General features: G+C 54.8%; 1 protein-coding gene across 1 annotated transcript; it reads right to left on the bottom strand.

Annotated features, from left to right (window-relative positions):
• Positions 1-8,054: 8,054 nt before the first annotated feature.
• LOC136789861 (sialidase-like) lies at positions 8,055-16,068 on the bottom strand. Its single transcript, XM_066991071.1, has 4 exons — positions 13,877-16,068; positions 10,843-11,845; positions 8,158-10,257; positions 8,055-8,072 (listed from the first exon to the last, which is right to left on the bottom strand). Exons 2-4 carry the CDS (start codon positions 11,041-11,043, stop codon positions 8,055-8,057), a joined length of 2,319 nt encoding a protein of 772 aa, XP_066847172.1. The 5' UTR covers positions 11,044-11,845; positions 13,877-16,068.
• Positions 16,069-17,538: the final 1,470 nt, after the last annotated feature.

Genomic DNA, 17,538 nt, shown 5'->3' on the forward strand with positions numbered 1-17,538 from the left:
GCCACATGGGCTTTGGCTGTAGCCTTTGGTCCCGGGTCGGCTGCCTTCATGGAGAAACCCCAGGTTTGGGAATAACTGTGTCCGGTGCAGGCTAGAGGTGTTCAGGGCCAGCTGGCCAGCTTGCTCCATGTCCTCGTCAGGCTCCCATCCTGGTGGGCCACGTCTCCGTGCCGTCCCCTCACGCTGCTGTCCCTGTCTTGGTCCCTGAGCCTCAGAAGCCTGGCGCTGGGCTCCTGTACGCTCTGCTGCCCTTCCTGCAGCGGGCTGGGAGGCTGATTGCTGCTGCTCCATGGTACGCTCCAGGTCCCTTTCAGATGACCGATGTCTGTGCTCCAGGCACTTGCTTGAGCTGCTGCTGCCTGCAGTCGCTGCTCTGCCTGAGAGTGAGTGGGCAGCCCGGGCTCGGGCCTTATAAGGGATTCTCCGTTGCCATGGGTACCCCTCCGTGTCACAATGGCCTTTGGTGACTTGCCACCGCCCACGCATCACAAAGGCCGGGTTACTTTGGGACACCCAGGGACACCGTCTCACACGGCCCCCTAATGGTGCTCTGGATGAGCTGCACCTCAGGCTCCTTCCAGCCAGTGCCCCCGGCTCAGCCCCAGGTCAGGATTTCTCAGGGGAGCTCAGCTTAGCTCCCTAACTGCTCCCATCAGCTGCCAGCTGCCTGTCTCCTGCCGGGAGATTGCTGCCTGCTCGGTCGGAGGCTGCTGGGTAAAGATGTTCTTCCTGGCTCTTTGCCTGACTCCCCACACATCAGCAGAGCACGCTGCCAGTGTGACACCCATCAGGCAGGCCCTGGCAGTGCAGTTTGAGCAGGAGGACGATTAGCAGGGAATCCTCCCGTGTCCGGGCAGCCAGGTTGAATTTGCCCTGCTGGCTCTAGTGCACTGTGAAGGCACTCCCAGAGAAGGCGGGCACCAGGGCGGAGCCGGTGGAGCTGGCAGAGGTTGCTGAAGGCGGGTCGGCAGGGCTGCATGGAGGAAACCCCAGGTTTGGGAATAACTGCGTCGGCGGGAAGATTCCCAGCTGCTCGCTGCTTTCAGAACAAGCCGTGGAGAACCGTTCTCAGCTGGCATCCTGGTGCTCTCCATGCTGGTGTTTAGCCCGTCAGCTGCTGTCCCTGTCTGAAGCAGGTCCCTATGAATGGTTAGATATTGTCTAATTGTCTGGCCTGAAAAGCCATTAAAAGGAACTTCACTATTTTGGCCACAATGCGGGTCTGATGGAAATTCCGGCTTTAAGTTTATATGTAAACAATAAGACTCCTTTTTCGGAGGAGGAATCAAGTTATGCTCCCTCTAATCCTAATATTGCACCGGAGGCAGCAGTAGCTGCACCAGCAAGGAAGTATATGTGTATGTGTTTGAGCCAAAGTATTGTTGTGAAGTGAGTGACTCCTCGAGCAACTCGGCCAGAGACGATACAAAATAGTCTGGTTATTTTTCTAAGTGATATATCCTTGTAGCATGAATGAGAAGTTTAAGGGGCCTCTCTGCGTGATCGCGTGATTGTGCTGTGGGAGTGAGACGCAGCATCGCTGCGAAGCGAGCGCGGAGTTCCGATCCGTGGTTCGTTATTCTCCGTGAGGGGAACGGCCGGAGATGAACGAAGCGCATGACAGATCGAAAAGGAAGTGTGTTTTATCCAAGTGTCGATTGGTGGTGCCCACTACGTGGGCCCGGTGGCGTATCTTGTAATCCTATTTTGTTCTTAACCATTTTGAGTGTGACAAAGAGGAAGGCAGGAGCGTTATCTAAGTAACAGTTTAGAAGTTTTTGTACAGCAGATACAACATGAGAATCCTGTAACCGGATGGCCTGTCCCGAATGGCAAGGGGTGGTACTGGCTATGCGGCAATACATCCAGGAAGGTGTTGCCCCTTGGCTGGAAGGAAGCTTGCAGCCTGGGGGCAATAATTCCAAATGTTCCTATTATTGAAGACCCACAATGCCAAAGCCCCCTTGAGACCGCACGCAGAATTAAGAGGACTCCAGATAATCCTCTAGTAAACTGAAACAGGGAATTTCACTCATTGTGCAACTAGAAAATAACACTCTGCATGCAGTGCAGGCACTACAAGAGGAGGTAACAAGCTTGCCAAAAATAGTACTCCAGAACTAAATGGTATTCGATTTATTATTAGCCTCACAGCAGAGCGTGTACTGTAATTAATGCTAGTTGCTGTATGTCTGTAGATCAAAAGGGGCAAATTGGACTGATCTCAAAAATATTTGGGAAAGAAACAAATCCTACACAGAGCGGCTCAAGATGACACTTCCTGGGGATTTAGAAACATTTGGGAGGAAGTGACTTTTGCGGTTACCTGAATGGAATTGGCTCAAACAGCTATTTGTTGGAATTCTAAAGATAATGGCACTGCGAATGTCATCCCCCGTGACATCGGAAGAAAAATATTGGGCCGTAATGTTGGAAAAAGAGAAGAGTGGGGGATGTGAAGAAGTGCAGAAACAGCAAGAGGAGTAAGAAAAGAAGAGGGGGGCATTGTGAGAAACAAAGTTGTGTTTTTGCAGTGGCAGTTGTGTTTTTGCAGTGGAAAATTCCACTAACCTTGCATATTCCAAAGAGATTGTGCAGGCATGGCAGTAGCAAAGCAGTGGGAAGTACATTAGGCAGATAAAGGGAAGGTCCCGCTGTCCCAAAATAAGGAGGGTAGCTAAGACAAACAGGATGAGCTGCGCAAAATTGGTAGAAAAAAAAATAAATCACGGGCCCTCTAGTCACGAGAGATGAAGGAAAGGAAAAGGAGAAATGAAAGGTTGGTCAAATAAAATTGTACATATATGGTATAGAAAGGCGTAAGTAGTTGTAAACCCGTAGTACTCAGCCCATGAGGAAGCGGGAGAAGTCAGGTGTCGGGTAATAGGGAATATAAGGTTATGGTATACTTTCAGTGCGCGTTCCTGCTCGCAGGAGGCCCGCCATTGCAATCGTGAATAAAATAGCTTTACAGAAGACCCTGACTAAAAAAATATTGAGATTTTTCTCACACTGGGACGCTGTCCTGTGCCTCCCTGTGATGCTTCTGTGGGTGCTGCAAAGCTCCCTGAGGGCCTCGTGCCCACCACGCACGCTGTGCTTACCTGGCGCCCAGGAACCAAGGGAGAAGCCACTGCTCCTGTTTCCTCAGCTGCTGCGGGGCTGAGAAGATCGGTGCTGTCCTCCCTGAGAGGCTCTGCACTCAAAGGAGAAGCCACTTCTTCTTCGTCTGGTGCTGCTGCTGGACCAAGAGGGGCTTCACTGGCTTCCTCCACAGGTTGTCCAGCCCAGGGAGAAGCCGCTTCTCCTTCTTGTGCCGTTGCTCCTGGAGTGAGAGGGTCTTTGCTGACTTCGCACGCAGGGCCTCCAGCCAAAGGAGAAGCCACTTCTTTTTGTTCTTCCTTTGGTGCTGCTGCTGCAGTGAGAGGGGCTTTGCTGGCCTCCCCCACAGGGCGGTATTGTTGGTATTACAATGATAAAGGCATTGCATATCTGTCATCCCCCTGACTTGGGAAGAAAAATATTGTGCCCTAATGTTGGAAAAACTCAAGGATGGAGGATGTGTAGAAGTGCAGAAACAGCAATAGGAGTGAGAAAAGAAGAGGGGGGAATTGTGAGAACCAAAGTTGTGTTTTTGCAGTGGCAGGTGTTTTGTGCAGTGGAAATTTCACAGAATCACAGAATTGTTGGGGTTGGAAGCGACCTCGAGAGATCATCGCGTCCAACCGCCCTGCCAAAGCAGGTTCCTTAGAGCAGGCTGCCCAGGTAGGTGTCCAGATGGGCCTTGAATATCTCCAGAGAAGGACACTCCACAACCTCCCTGGGCAGCCTGTTTCAGTGCTCTGTCACCCTCACCGTGAAGAAGTCCTTTTGCATGTTGGTGCGGAACTTCCTGGGCTCCATCTTGTGGCCATTACGCCTTGTCCTGTCCCCACAAACCACTGAAAAGAGGTTGGCCAAATGCCTCTGTCTGCCACGCTTCAGGTATTTATAAACATTGATAAGATCCCAACTAATTCCACTAACCTTGGGCAGCTCCCGACCGGCAGCTCTGACAGCCCTGGTGGCCATTTTGCACTTCTGGTTTCCCCCTGTGCCACAAGCTGGCTGAGGCCTTGGGCTGTCCCCAGCCTGGCTGTCAGTGATGGCGGGCGGCATCTAGACCCAAGAGGCCTTTCTTTTTCTTTGTGCTGAAGGAAACCTGCTGTCTGGAGAGACAGTGCCTCTTTTCTCCAAGTACTGCAGGGTTCCATTGTAAGTGACATGGCCTCTCACTTGTGGGCCCCGTTTTTCGCATCATTTGTGAGGGGCTTCTGCATCCCCCCGGATCACTGGCTGTGGCCAGGGCTTCCCCCCAGGATGTCTGGGCAGGCCCATGCCGGTGGGCAGGCTCTGGGTGGGCCTTGTCCCCTGCAGGGGCAGGCGTCTGCCCCTGAGCCCACATCCCACGAGCAGCTCCTGCACTCGTGGCTGCCCCTGCCCGGGGCGCTGCCGCTGCTTCTGGAACCTTCCTGCAGCCTCTGGCAGCTGGCGCCTGCTTGGCGGCTGCACGTTGGGCTTGGCAGCCTGGGATCTGCGGGCCGTGCCAGCCTGCAGCACGGCATTGGCAGCCTTGTTGCCCCACAGGGCCTCCAGCCCATGGAGAAGCGAATTCTTCTTCGTCTGGTGCTGCTGCTTTAGCAAGAGCGGCTTCACTGGCTTCTCCCACAGGGTCAGCAGCCCAGAGAGAATACACTTCTCCTTCTCATGGTGCTGCTTCTGCAGTGAGGGGGGCTTCAGTGGTCTCCCCCACAGGGCCTGCAGCCAAGGCAGAGGCTGAGGAGGTACAGTCTACAGGCTCTGCTGTGGGAGGAGGCACCCTGTGCCCTGTGGCTGAGGGAGCAGTTGGATGAGCTGCACACTTCATGGGGAAAGGCCTGTGAAGAGGACGCTGAAGCTGCTGATTCAGAGAGAACAGCCTCCTTGGCGTCCCACGCAGGGCCTCCAGCCGAGGGAGAAGCCACTTCTCCTTCTCGTGGTTCTGCTTCTGCACTGAGAGGGGCTTCACTGCTCTCCCCCACAGGGCCTGCAGCCAAGGCAGAGGCTGAGGGTGTACAGTCTACAGGCTCTGCTGTAGACAGTACATTGCTTCTTTCTTCTTTCACCTGCTCACTGGTGGCCCTACAAGAGAGATGCTGCCTCAGTGAACAGAGAGAGAAATGCCTCTTCCTGACAGGGCGGCTCCCGATACATTCCCTGTCAGCACTGGCGGCCATTTTGAAGTTCTGTTTTCCCCCCGAGCCACAAGGTGGCTGAGGCCTTGGGCTGTCCCCAGCCTGGCTGTCAGTGATGGCGGGCGGCTTCTAGACCCAAGTGGCCTTTCTTTTACTTCGTACTGAAGGAAACCTTGCAGCGAGAGTGGCTTCGCTGGCTTCCCAAACAGGGCCTCCAGCCCAAGGAGAAGCCACTTCTTCTTCCTCTGGTGCTGCTGCTTGAGCAAGAGCGGCTTCACTGGCTTCTCCCACAGGGTCAGCAGCTCAGGGAGAATCCACGTCTCCTTCTCCTGGTGCTGCTTCTGCTGTGAGAGGGCCTTTGTTGGTCTCCCCCACAGGACCTCCAGCTAAAGCAGATGCTGAAGATTCACATTATACAGGCTCTGCTGTTAGAGGAATCACCCTGTGCCCTGTGGCCGAGGGAGCAGTTTGTGCTTTGCTCTTGGCTCCCAGGCTTATGGCTACAGCACGGCGTAGCAGTGGGTTGTACGTTAAGCAGATAAGGGGAGGGTCCCGCTGTCCCAAAATAAGGATAACTAAGATAAACAAGACAAGCAGTTGAAAATGAGTAAAAACAAAAATCACAGGCCCTCTAGTCATGAGAGATGAAGAAAAAACAAAAGGAACAGGAGAAATTAAAGGTTGGTCAGATAAAATTGTACATATATGGTATAGTAGTAAGCATCGCGTAGTTTGTGAAGCTGTAGTGCTCAGTCAATGAGGAAACAGGGGAGGAATCAAGCATCAGGTACTAGGGAATATAAGGTTATGATATACTTTTGCTGGGCGCTCCTGCTCACCATAGTCCTGCTGTTGCAATTGTGTATTGTATAGCTTCACAGAAGACTCTGTCTGAAAAAAATATTAAGATTTTTCTCACAGGGCACAACAAGCCCATGCAGCGCCACAGGCTGAGGGAAGAGTGGCTGCAAAGCTGCCTGTCGGAAGGGACTGTGGGGGTACTGGTCGATAGCCAGATGAGTATGAGGCAGCGGTGTGCTGAGGTGGCAAAGAAGGCCGTACCAGGATCTGGTACATCCTGTCTTGTACCAGAAATAGTGTGGCCAGGGAGGCCACAGTAGGACAAGGGAAGTGATTCTCCCCCTGTACTCAGCTCTGGTGAGGCCGCACCATGAATACCGTGTTCAGTTTTGGGCCCCTAGCTGCAAGAAGGACGGGGAGGTGCTGGAGAGTGTCCAAACAAGGGCAAGGAAGCTGGTGAAGGGTCTAGGGAGCAAGTCGTGTGAGGAGTGTTGAGGGAGCTGGGGTTACGTAGCCTAGAGAAAAGGAGGCTCGGGGGGGACCTTATCGCTCTGTACAAGGACCTCAGAGAAGGTTGTAGTGCCATGCGGGTCAGTCTCTTCTCCCAAGCAACAGGCGATAGGAGAAGAGGAAAAAGTGGCACAGGGGGAGGTTTAGGTGGGTACTAGGCAAAATGTCTTGAATTGAAGGGTTGTGAAGAATTGGAACAGGCTGCCCAGGGAAGTAGTTGAGTCACTATCCCTGGAGGTATTCGAAAGCCGTCTAAATCTGGTGCCTAGGGACATGGTTCAGTGGTAGACTCGGCGGTGCTAGGATAACGGTTGGAGGTGATGATCTCTGAGGTGTTTTCCAACCTAAGCGATTCCATGATCCTGTAATTCCATGACTGTGACAGGCCCAGGGTGCCAGGTTGGCATGGCCTGCACCACTCTTTCTCCTGAGATCAACGACACAGAGAGGAGCATTGGAGGCAAAAGTCTGCCTGAGCTTTTATTCACAGCAGAAAGCAGCCGCAGCTGAGCTGAGGCTGGGGGCAGGATGTGGTGGGGCATCTGAATTCCTGGGGCGCTGTCCTGTGCCTCCCAGTGATGCTTCTGTGGGCACTGCAAAGCTTCCTGAGGGCCAGCTGCCACCTCCGAGCACCGTCCTGGTGCTGGCAGCCGGGCGCCGCTACTCTCGCTGTCCTGCGATGCAGCTGCAGCAGAAAGCCCTGCGCAGAGCCCGAAGTGCCCTCCTGAGGCGGGAGGGCCGTGGCTGGCGCGCTGGGGCTTGTGCGAGGTCAAGGATGCCTGTGGGGGACAGAGAGGTGTAGGTTAGGGCCTGAGCGGGGGCTGGGCAAGCCTTTCCCCCCCTTCAAGGCCTTTCCCAGGGAGGGGTGGCCCAGGACCAGCCAGCCCCCCGGCGCGTGGTGCTGCCAACCTACCTAGTCCTTGGTGCTGCTCGCTGCGCTGAACAGGCCCGGCCAACAGACCCTGGGACAGTGCTTGTGCCTGGGACGTTGCTGGCTCATCCGCTGGCATGTCTTTGGTGCAGGAGGAGGACTGCGCTTGGCCTCCCTGCTCGGCGGCAACCTGCATGGGGAGAGCAAGAGCACAAGCAGGTGATGAGAGGGATGTCAGCCCTTGTGCCTGGGGCGTCTGGAAATGGAGAGCAGCAGACAGCTCCCCAGCACGCACGCCCCACGTGCTACTTCTGCCTCTGGCTGCCCTCGGTGCCCGGTGCCCACCACTCGTGCTGTGCTTACCTGGTGCCCCGGAACCATAGCCAAGGGAGTAGCTGCTGCTCCTGCTTCATCAGCTGCTGCTGGACTGAGATCTGTGATGTCCTCCCTGAGAAGATCTGCAGTCACAGGAGAAGCCACTTCTTCTTGTGGCGCCGCTGCTGCAGTGAGAGGGGCTTCCGTGGCTTCCCCTACAGCACCTCCAGCCAAGGCAGAGGCCGAGGATGTACAGTCTACAGGCTCTGCTGTGGGAGGAGGCACGCTGGGTCCTGTGGCCGAGGGAGCAGTTGGTGCCTTGCTCGTGGCTCCCTGGCTCATGGCTACAGCATGGCGTAGGACTGCAGACACGATGATCCGGGCTGTTTCATGCAGATCTTCATCACAGGCACTGGAGGCGTGTTGGGCACGTCCCTGGCTCTCAACCATCACTGCAGTGCTGTGCTCGATGGGAGTGGGACAGGCTGATGGCTTTGACTCTGGAACCCGGCATGTCAGGGGAGGCGCTCTGTTCCCCTCGTCTTCCAAAGCAGGGGCTGATGGAGGACTTGCCGGCCTGCTCTCCGCCGGTACTGTTGCAGTACCGAGAGGCGTGCTGTGCCTCTCTTCCCCTGGACCTTCTGCCAGGGGAGCAGCTGATGGCGCAGTGTCCGTGGGTTCCAGTGAGCCAAGAGAGGCGCTTGTTGGGGGTTCTGCTGCTTCTGCTGCAGCCTCCCTGTCCACGCTGCTGGCTGAGCTGCCCTCTTCCTGGGGAAAGGCCTGTGGGTCCTGGAAGAGGCTGGGGAACCTGGGGTTGATCCAGGAGTTGAAGATGACAATCTCTTCCCCACGTGTCTGGGGAGGCGCTCTGTAGCCCTTGTCTTCAAAAGCAGGGGCTGATGGACAACTTGCTGGCCTGCTCTCTGACGGTTGTGTTGCGGTGAGAGGCGTGCCGTGCCTCTCTGCCAGGCAAGCAGGCGATGTTTCAGTGTCCAATGAGCCAAGTGAGGCACTTGTTGGGGGTTCTGCTTCTTGTGCTGCAGCCTCCCTGTCCGCGCTCCTGGCTGAGCTGCCCTCTTCCTGGGGAAAGGCCTGTGGGTCCTGGAAGAGGCTGGGGAACCTGGGGTTGATCCAGGAGTTGAAGATGACAATCTCTTCCTCTTCATCCGAACCCACAGGACCACTTTCCTTCCTGCCCCGGCCCTGGCTTTTCTCATCCTTGCCGCTCCCCTGCCTGGGTTTGATGTGTATCTGTCTCTGCTGCCCTTGCTTCTCAGCCCCGTCTGGGCTTGCTGGTGCAGGGGCTCTGCCAGCAGCCGCTTTTCCTGAACGTGCCTGGTGATGGCGCCCTGGCAGAGCAGTGGTCCACCTGCTGTCCATGTCTGTCTGGACCTGGACTGCTCTTGTTGATGTCGCTGTGCACCCCGTGTGTGCCAGGTCCTCCAGTTCTGCAGGCCGTTGGCCGTGTTCCCAGCTTTCAGCCATTGTCTTTGCCAGGACTTCAGACACAAGGGACTGTGCTGTGTCCCGCAGTGCCGTGAAAGAGTCTGTGGGGCAGTGTGGGGCAGCCTGCCGACTCTCCTTCAAATCCTGTGGCACTGCTGTTAGGAGAGGTGGTGTTCTGTGGCCTTTGCTCCTGGGACCTCTGCACAAGGGAGGAAGCTCTGCCTCCCTCATGGCTCCCTCGTTGCAGGCTATAGCCTTGCTAATGACACTGGAGACGAAGGCCTTTACTGGGTGTTCCATGTCCTCGGCAGAGGCTGCAGGGCTGTTTTTGGCACGGTGCTGACTCTTCTTCCAATTCTGCGGCACTGCTGTGAGGAGTGGTGGTGTTATGCGGCCTTCGCTCCTGGGACGTCTGTCCAAAGGAGAAAGCCTTGCCTCGCTCATGGCTCCCTGGTTCCGGGCTACGGCGTTGCTAATGGCAGTGGAGACAAAGACCTTTACTGGGTCTTCCATTTCTTCGGCAGGGGCTGCAGGGCTGCTTTTGGGCGAGTGCTGACTCTTCTTCTTCCCATTTTGGGGCACTGCTGTGGTGAGAGATGGTGTTCTGTAGCCTTTGGTCCCGGGACGTCTGCCTGAGGGAGAAAGCCTTGCCTTGCTGTTGGCTCCCTCGTTGCAGGCTAGAGCGTTTCTTATGACTGTGGAGACGAAGGACCGTACTGTGTACTCCATGTCCTCGTCAGGGGCCACAGGGCTGTGTGGGCCACGTTCCCGGCTCTCTGCCCTCACTGCCTTGTCCCTGTCACCAGAGATGCACGGAAGAGGTGGCAGAAGCTCTTGGTGGCTGTGGGCCTCTGTGCCCAACGCCTTTGCCCTTCCTCCAACTGAATATGCAGAGGCTGTTGCTTGTAGAGGGGGCAGCTTGCAAGTGACCCTTTCAGATGACGATGTCTGTGCTGCAGGCACTTGCTTGGCTGCTGCTGCCTGAGTCGCTGCCTGCCTTGGGAAAGGCGGCACGGCTGGCAGACGGATTCTCTCTTCCTGCCGCACCCCACTGTGTGGCAGTGTCTTCGTGACTTGCAGCTTCTCCATCTGCAAGAGAAACTGAGGAGAAAGGCCGGGTTACTTTGGTCATTTCTGCCATTCCCCTCCACGGCCCCCTAATGGTGCTCCTGTGAGCTGCCCTGCAGTGGCCCCATTCATGCCCTGGCAGGGGACCACGCACAGCGGGGCTCGGCTTGCCAGGGTAATGCCCTGCCTGTCTCCGCCTGAATTGCTGCCTGCTCGTCGGAGGCTGCCAGGGCTGCCAAAGATGTTCTTCCGAACCCTCCTGGGGCTCCCGACTCCGTGTGGCAGCTGCCAGTGTGACGCACGCTCTCTGGGCACGACCGCACTGGCAGCCTGTCCGCATGGAGGGACGATGGAGGCAGCTCCTGGTTGCGGACAGCCAGGTTGAATTAGGCCACGCTGCTCTTTGTGCCTCTGGGCACAGAAATGCCAGGGCCACATGGGCTTTGGCTGTCCTGGGGGTCGGCTCTTCATGGAGAAACCCCAGGTTTGGGAATAACTGTGTCCGGGCTGGAGGTGTTCAGGGCCAGCTGGCCAGCTTGCTCCAGCACCGTTCCCATCCTGGTGCTCTCCGTGCCGTCCCGTCACGCTGCTGTCCCTGTCTTGGTCCCTGAGCCTCACCTGGCGCTGCTCCTGTACGCTCTGCTGCCCTTCAGCGGGCTGGGAGTGATCCTTATTCTGCTGCTCCATGGTACGCTCCAGGTCCTCTGACCGAGAACTCCAACGGGCACCCAGGGGAGCTGCTGCCTCCTGGCAGAGCTGCTCTCCTGAGAGTGAGTGGGCAGCCCGGGGCTCGGGCCTTATAAGGGACACCGTTGCCATGGGTACCCCTCCGTGTCACAATGGCCTTTGGGTACGCCACCGCCCACGCATCACAAAGCCCCGGTGGTCGGCGGACACCCCAGGGACACCGTCTCACACGGCCCCAGCAAGGTCTGGATTGGCAGGCACCTCAGGCTCCTTCCAGCCAGTGCCCCCGGCTCAGCCCCAGGTCAGGATTTCTCAGGGGAGTCAGCTTAGCTCCCTAACTGCTCCCATCAGCTGCGCGTTACCTGCTCTGCCGGGAGATGCTCTGCTCGGTCATCTGGGTAAGCTTCCTGGCTCTTTGCCTGACTCCCCACACATCAGCAGAGACCGCGCTCGAGCTTGGACACCCATCAGGCAGCCCTGGCAGTGCAGTTTGAGCAGGAGCATTAGCAGGGAATCCTCCCGTGTCCGGGCAGCCAGAGCCCTGTGGCTCTAGGCACTGTGAAGGACTCCCAGAGAAGGCGGGCACCAGGTAGCGGAGCCGGTGGAGCTGGCGGAGAGGTTGCTTGAGGCGGGCTCTGGCGGGGCTGCGAGAGGAAAGCCCTGGGCAGCCGCGGGAAGATTCCCTGCTCGTTGCTTTCAGAACAAGCCGTGGAGAAGCTTTCAGCGGCAGAGCCACAGCTGTGCCATGCTGGTGTTTAGCCCGCAGCTTCTCTGGCTGCTGAAGCAGGTCCTATGCTTCAGAGTTGTGGCTGAAACAGTGTTGGTAACACAACGGTGTCTTTGCTGGAACAGGTTGCCCAGAGAGGGGTTGTGGAGTCTCCATCCTTGGAGATCTTCAGAAGCAGAATCCTCGGAATTGTGCGTAAAGGCAGTCCTTTGGGGAGAAAGAAAAGGAATTGGAAAAACAACCCAAAAACTAGCGGAAAAAAAAAAAAAAAACAGCAATGGTTAGGTATTGTCCAATTTTCTGGCCTGAAAAGCCATTAAAAGGAACTTCACTATTTTGGCCGCAATACAGGTCTGATGAAAATTCCGGCTTTAAGTTTATATGTAAACAATAAGACTTCTTTTTCGGAGGAGGAATCAAGTTATGCTCCCTCTAATCCTAATATTGCACCGGAGGCAGCAGTAGCTGCACCAGCAAAGAAGTATATGTGTATGTGTTTGAGCCAAAGTATTGTTGTGAAGTGAGTGACTCCTCGAGCAACTCGGCCAGAGACAAAACAAAATAGTCTGGTTATTGTTCTAAGTGATATATCCTTGTAGCATGAATGAGAAGTTTAAGGGGCCTCTCTGCGTGATTGCGTGATTGTGCTGTGGGAGTGAGACGCAGCATCGCTGCGAAGCGAGCGCGGAGTTCCGATCCGTGGTTCGTTATTCTCCGTGAGGGGAACGGCCGGAGATGAACGAAGCGCATGACAGATCGAAAAGGAAGTGCTGTTTTATCCAAGTGTCGATTGGTGGTGGCCACTACGTGGGCCCGGTGGCGTATCTTGTAATCCTATTTTGTTCTTAACCATTTTGAGTGTGACAAAGAGGAAGGCAGGAGCGTTATCTAAGTAACAGTTTAGAAGTTTTTGTACAGCAGATACAACATGAGAATCCTGTAACCGGATGGCCTGTCCCGAATGGCAAGGGGTGGTACTGGCTATGCGGCAATACATCCAGGAAGGTGTTGCCCCTTGGCTGGAAGGAAGCTTGCAGCCTGGGGGCAATAATTCCAAATGTTCCTATTATTGAAGACCCACAATGCCAAAGCCCCCTTGAGACCGCACGCAGAATTAAGAGGACTCCAGATAATCCTCTAGTAAACTGAAACAGGGAATTTCACTCATTGTGCAACTAGAAAATAACACTCTGCATGCAGTGCAGGCACTACAAGAGGAGGTAACAAGCTTGCCAAAAATAGTACTCCAGAACCAAATGGTATTTGATTTATTTTTAGCCTCACAGGAGAGCGTGTATTGTAATTAATGCTAGTTGTTGTATGTCTGTAGATCAAAAGGGGCGAATTTGACTGATCTCAAAAATATTTGGGAAGGAAACAAATCCTACACAGAGCGGCTCAAGATGACACTTCCTGGGGATTTAGAAACATTTGGGAGGAAGTGACTTTTGCGGTTACCTGAATGGAATTGGCTCAAACAGCTATTTGTTGGAATTCTAAAGATAATGGCACTGCGAATGTCATCCCCCGTGACATCGGAAGAAAAATATTGGGCCGTAATGTTGGAAAAAGAGAAGAGTGGGGGATGTGAAGAAGTGCAGAAACAGCAAGAGGAGTAAGAAAAGAAGAGGGGGGCATTGTGAGAAACAAAGTTGTGTTTTTGCAGTGGCAGTTGTGTTTTTGCAGTGGAAAATTCCACTAACCTTGCATATTCCAAAGAGATTGTGCAGGCATGGCAGTAGCAAAGCAGTGGGAAGTACATTAGGCAGATAAAGGGAAGGTCCCGCTGTCCCAAAATAAGGAGGGTAGCTAAGACAAACAGGATGAGCTGCACAAAATTGGTAGAAAAAAAAATAAATCACGGGCCCTCTAGTCACGAGAGATGAAGGAAAGGAAAAGGAGAAATGAAAGGTTGGTCAAATAAAATTGTACATATATGGTATAGAAAGGCGTAAGTAGTTGTAAACCCGTAGTACTCAGCCCATGAGGAAACAGGGGAGAAGTCAGGTGTCGGGTAATAGGGAATATAAGGTTATGGTATACTTTCAGTGCGCGTTCCTGCTCGCAGGAGGCCCGCCATTGCAATCGTGAATAAAATAGCTTTACAGAAGACCCTGACTAAAAAAATATTGAGATTTTTCTCACACTGGGACGCTGTCCTGTGCCTCCCTGTGATGCTTCTGTGGGTGCTGCAAAGCTCCCTGAGGGCCTCGTGCCCACCACGCACGCTGTGCTTACCTGGCGCCCAGGAACCAAGGGAGAAGCCACTGCTCCTGTTTCCTCAGCTGCTGCGGGGCTGAGAAGATCGGTGCTGTCCTCCCTGAGAGGCTCTGCACTCAAAGGAGAAGCCACTTCTTCTTCGTCTGGTGCTGCTGCTGGACCAAGAGGGGCTTCACTGGCTTCCTCCACAGGTTGTCCAGCCCAGGGAGAAGCCGCTTCTCCTTCTTGTGCCGTTGCTCCTGGAGTGAGAGGGTCTTTGCTGACTTCGCACGCAGGGCCTCCAGCCAAAGGAGAAGCCACTTCTTTTTGTTCTTCCTTTGGTGCTGCTGCTGCAGTGAGAGGGGCTTTGCTGGCCTCCCCCACAGGGCGGTATTGTTGGTATTACAATGATAAAGGCATTGCATATCTGTCATCCCCCTGACTTGGGAAGAAAAATATTGTGCCCTAATGTTGGAAAAACTCAAGGATGGAGGATGTGTAGAAGTGCAGAAACAGCAATAGGAGTGAGAAAAGAAGAGGGGGGAATTGTGAGAACCAAAGTTGTGTTTTTGCAGTGGCAGGTGTTTTGTGCAGTGGAAATTTCACAGAATCACAGAATTGTTGGGGTTGGAAGCGACCTCGAGAGATCATCGCGTCCAACCGCCCTGCCAAAGCAGGTTCCTTAGAGCAGGCTGCCCAGGTAGGTGTCCAGACGGGCCTTGAATATCTCCAGAGAAGGACACTCCACAACCTCCCTGGGCAGCCTGTTTCAGTGCTCTGTCACCCTCACCGTGAAGAAGTCCTTTTGCATGTTGGTGCGGAACTTCCTGGGCTCCATCTTGTGGCCATTACGCCTTGTCCTGTCCCCACAAACCACTGAAAAGAGGTTGGCCAAATGCCTCTGTCTGCCACGCTTCAGGTATTTATAAACATTGATAAGATCCCAACTAATTCCACTAACCTTGGGCAGCTCCCGACCGGCAGCTCTGACAGCCCTGGTGGCCATTTTGCACTTCTGGTTTCCCCCTGTGCCACAAGCTGGCTGAGGCCTTGGGCTGTCCCCAGCCTGGCTGTCAGTGATGGCGGGCGGCATCTAGACCCAAGAGGCCTTTCTTTTTCTTTGTGCTGAAGGAAACCTGCTGTCTGGAGAGACAGTGCCTCTTTTCTCCAAGTACTGCAGGGTTCCATTGTAAGTGACATGGCCTCTCACTTGTGGGCCCCGTTTTTCGCATCATTTGTGAGGGGCTTCTGCATCCCCCCGGATCACTGGCTGTGGCCAGGGCTTCCCCCCAGGATGTCTGGGCAGGCCCATGCCGGTGGGCAGGCTCTGGGTGGGCCTTGTCCCCTGCAGGGGCAGGCGTCTGCCCCTGAGCCCACATCCCACGAGCAGCTCCTGCACTCGTGGCTGCCCCTGCCCGGGGCGCTGCCGCTGCTTCTGGAACCTTCCTGCAGCCTCTGGCAGCTGGCGCCTGCTTGGCGGCTGCACGTTGGGCTTGGCAGCCTGGGATCTGCGGGCCGTGCCAGCCTGCAGCACGGCATTGGCAGCCTTGTTGCCCCACAGGGCCTCCAGCCCATGGAGAAGCGAATTCTTCTTCGTCTGGTGCTGCTGCTTTAGCAAGAGCGGCTTCACTGGCTTCTCCCACAGGGTCAGCAGCCCAGAGAGAATACACTTCTCCTTCTCATGGTGCTGCTTCTGCAGTGAGGGGGGCTTCAGTGGTCTCCCCCACAGGGCCTGCAGCCAAGGCAGAGGCTGAGGAGGTACAGTCTACAGGCTCTGCTGTGGGAGGAGGCACCCTGTGCCCTGTGGCTGAGGGAGCAGTTGGATGAGCTGCACACTTCATGGGGAAAGGCCTGTGAAGAGGACGCTGAAGCTGCTGATTCAGAGAGAACAGCCTCCTTGGCGTCCCACGCAGGGCCTCCAGCCGAGGGAGAAGCCACTTCTCCTTCTCGTGGTTCTGCTTCTGCACTGAGAGGGGCTTCATTGGTCTCCCCCACAGGGCCTGCAGCCAAGGCAGAGGCTGAGGGTGTACAGTCTACAGGCTCTGCTGTAGACAGTACATTGCTTCTTTCTTCTTTCACCTGCTCACTGGTGGCCCTACAAGAGAGATGCTGCCTCAGTGAACAGAGAGAGAAATGCCTCTTCCTGACAGGGCGGCTCCCGATACATTCCCTGTCAGCACTGGCGGCCATTTTGAAGTTCTGTTTTCCCCCCGAGCCACAAGCTGGCTGAGGCCTTGGGCTGTCCCCAGCCTGGCTGTCAGTGATGGCGGGCTGCTTCTAGACCCAAGTGGCCTTTCTTTTACTTCGTACTGAAGGAAACCTTGCAGCGAGAGTGGCTTCGCTGGCTTCCCAAACAGGGCCTCCAGCCCAGGGAGAAGCCACTTCTTCTTCCTCTGGTGCTGCTGCTTGAGCAAGAGCGGCTTCACTGGCTTCTCCCACAAGGTCAGCAGTTCAGGGAGGATCCACGTCTCCTTCTCCTGGTGCTGCTTCTGCTGTGAGAGGGCCTTTGTTGGTCTCCCCCACAGGACCTCCAGCTAAAGCAGATGCTGTAGATTCACATTATACAGGCTCTGCTATTAGAGGAATCACCCTGTGCCCTGTGGCCGAGGGAGCAGTTTGTGCTTTGCTCTTGGCTCCCAGGCTTATGGCTACAGCACGGCGTAGCAGTGGGTTGCACGTTAAGCAGATAAGGGGAGGGTCCCGCTGTCCCAAAATAAGGATAACTAAGATAAACAAGACAAGCAGTTGAAAATGAGTAAAAACAAAAATCACAGGCCCTCTAGTCATGAGAGATGAAGAAAAAAAAAAAACGAACAGGAGAAATTAAAGGTTGGTCAAATAAAGTTGTACATATATGGTATTGTAGTAAGCATCGCGTAGTTTGTGAAGCTGTAGTGCTCAGTCAATGAGGAAACAGGGGAGGAATCAAGCATCAGGTACTAGGGAATATAAGGTTATGATATACTTTTGCTGGGCGCTCCTGCTCACCATAGTCCTGCTGTTGCAATTGTGTATTGTATAGCTTCACAGAAGACTCTGTCTGAAAAAAATATTAAGATTTTTCTCACAGGGCACAACAAGCCCATGCAGCGCCACAGGCTGAGGGAAGAGTGGCTGCAAAGCTGCCTGTCGGAAGGGACTGTGGGGGTACTGGTCGATAGCCAGATGAGTATGAGGCAGCGGTGTGCTGAGGTGGCAAAGAAGGCCGTACCAGGATCTGGTACATCCTGTCTTGTACCAGAAATAATGTGGCCAGGGAGGCCACAGTAGGACAAGGGAAGTGATTCTCCCCCTGTACTCAGCTCTGGTGAGGCCGCACCATGAATACCGTGTTCAGTTTTGGGCCCCTAGCTGCAAGAAGGACGGGGAGGTGCTGGAGAGTGTCCAAACAAGGGCAAGGAAGCCGGTGAAGGGTCTAGGGAGCAAGTCGTGTGAGGAGTGTTGAGGGAGCTGGGGTTACGTAGCCTAGAGAAAAGGAGGCTCGGGGGGGACCTTATCGCTCTGTACAAGGACCTCAGAGAAGGTTGTAGTGCCATGCGGGTCAGTCTCTTCTCCCAAGCAACAGGCGATAGGAGAAGAGGAAAAAGTGGCACAGGGGGAGGTTTAGGTGGGTACTAGGCAAAATGTCTTGAATTGAAGGGTTGTGAAGAATTGGAACAGGCTGCCCAGGGAAGTAGTTGAGTCACTATCCCTGGAGGTAT

This window comes from Anser cygnoides, chromosome 1, assembly GCF_040182565.1.
Source record: "Anser cygnoides isolate HZ-2024a breed goose chromosome 1, Taihu_goose_T2T_genome, whole genome shotgun sequence".
Taxonomy (NCBI): Eukaryota; Metazoa; Chordata; class Aves; order Anseriformes; family Anatidae; genus Anser; species Anser cygnoides.

Bases quoted from the DNA above. Each gene is read 5' to 3' on its own strand.
- LOC136789861 (XM_066991071.1), bottom strand. From the start codon at position 11,043: ATGGCAACGGTGTCCCTTATAAGGCCCGAGCCCCGGGCTGCCCACTCA. The intron at 10,258-10,842 runs GTGAGGCTCAGG...CTTTCTCCTCAG, and splicing joins GCGTACAGGAGCAGCGCCAG to TTTCTCTTGCAGATGGAGAA.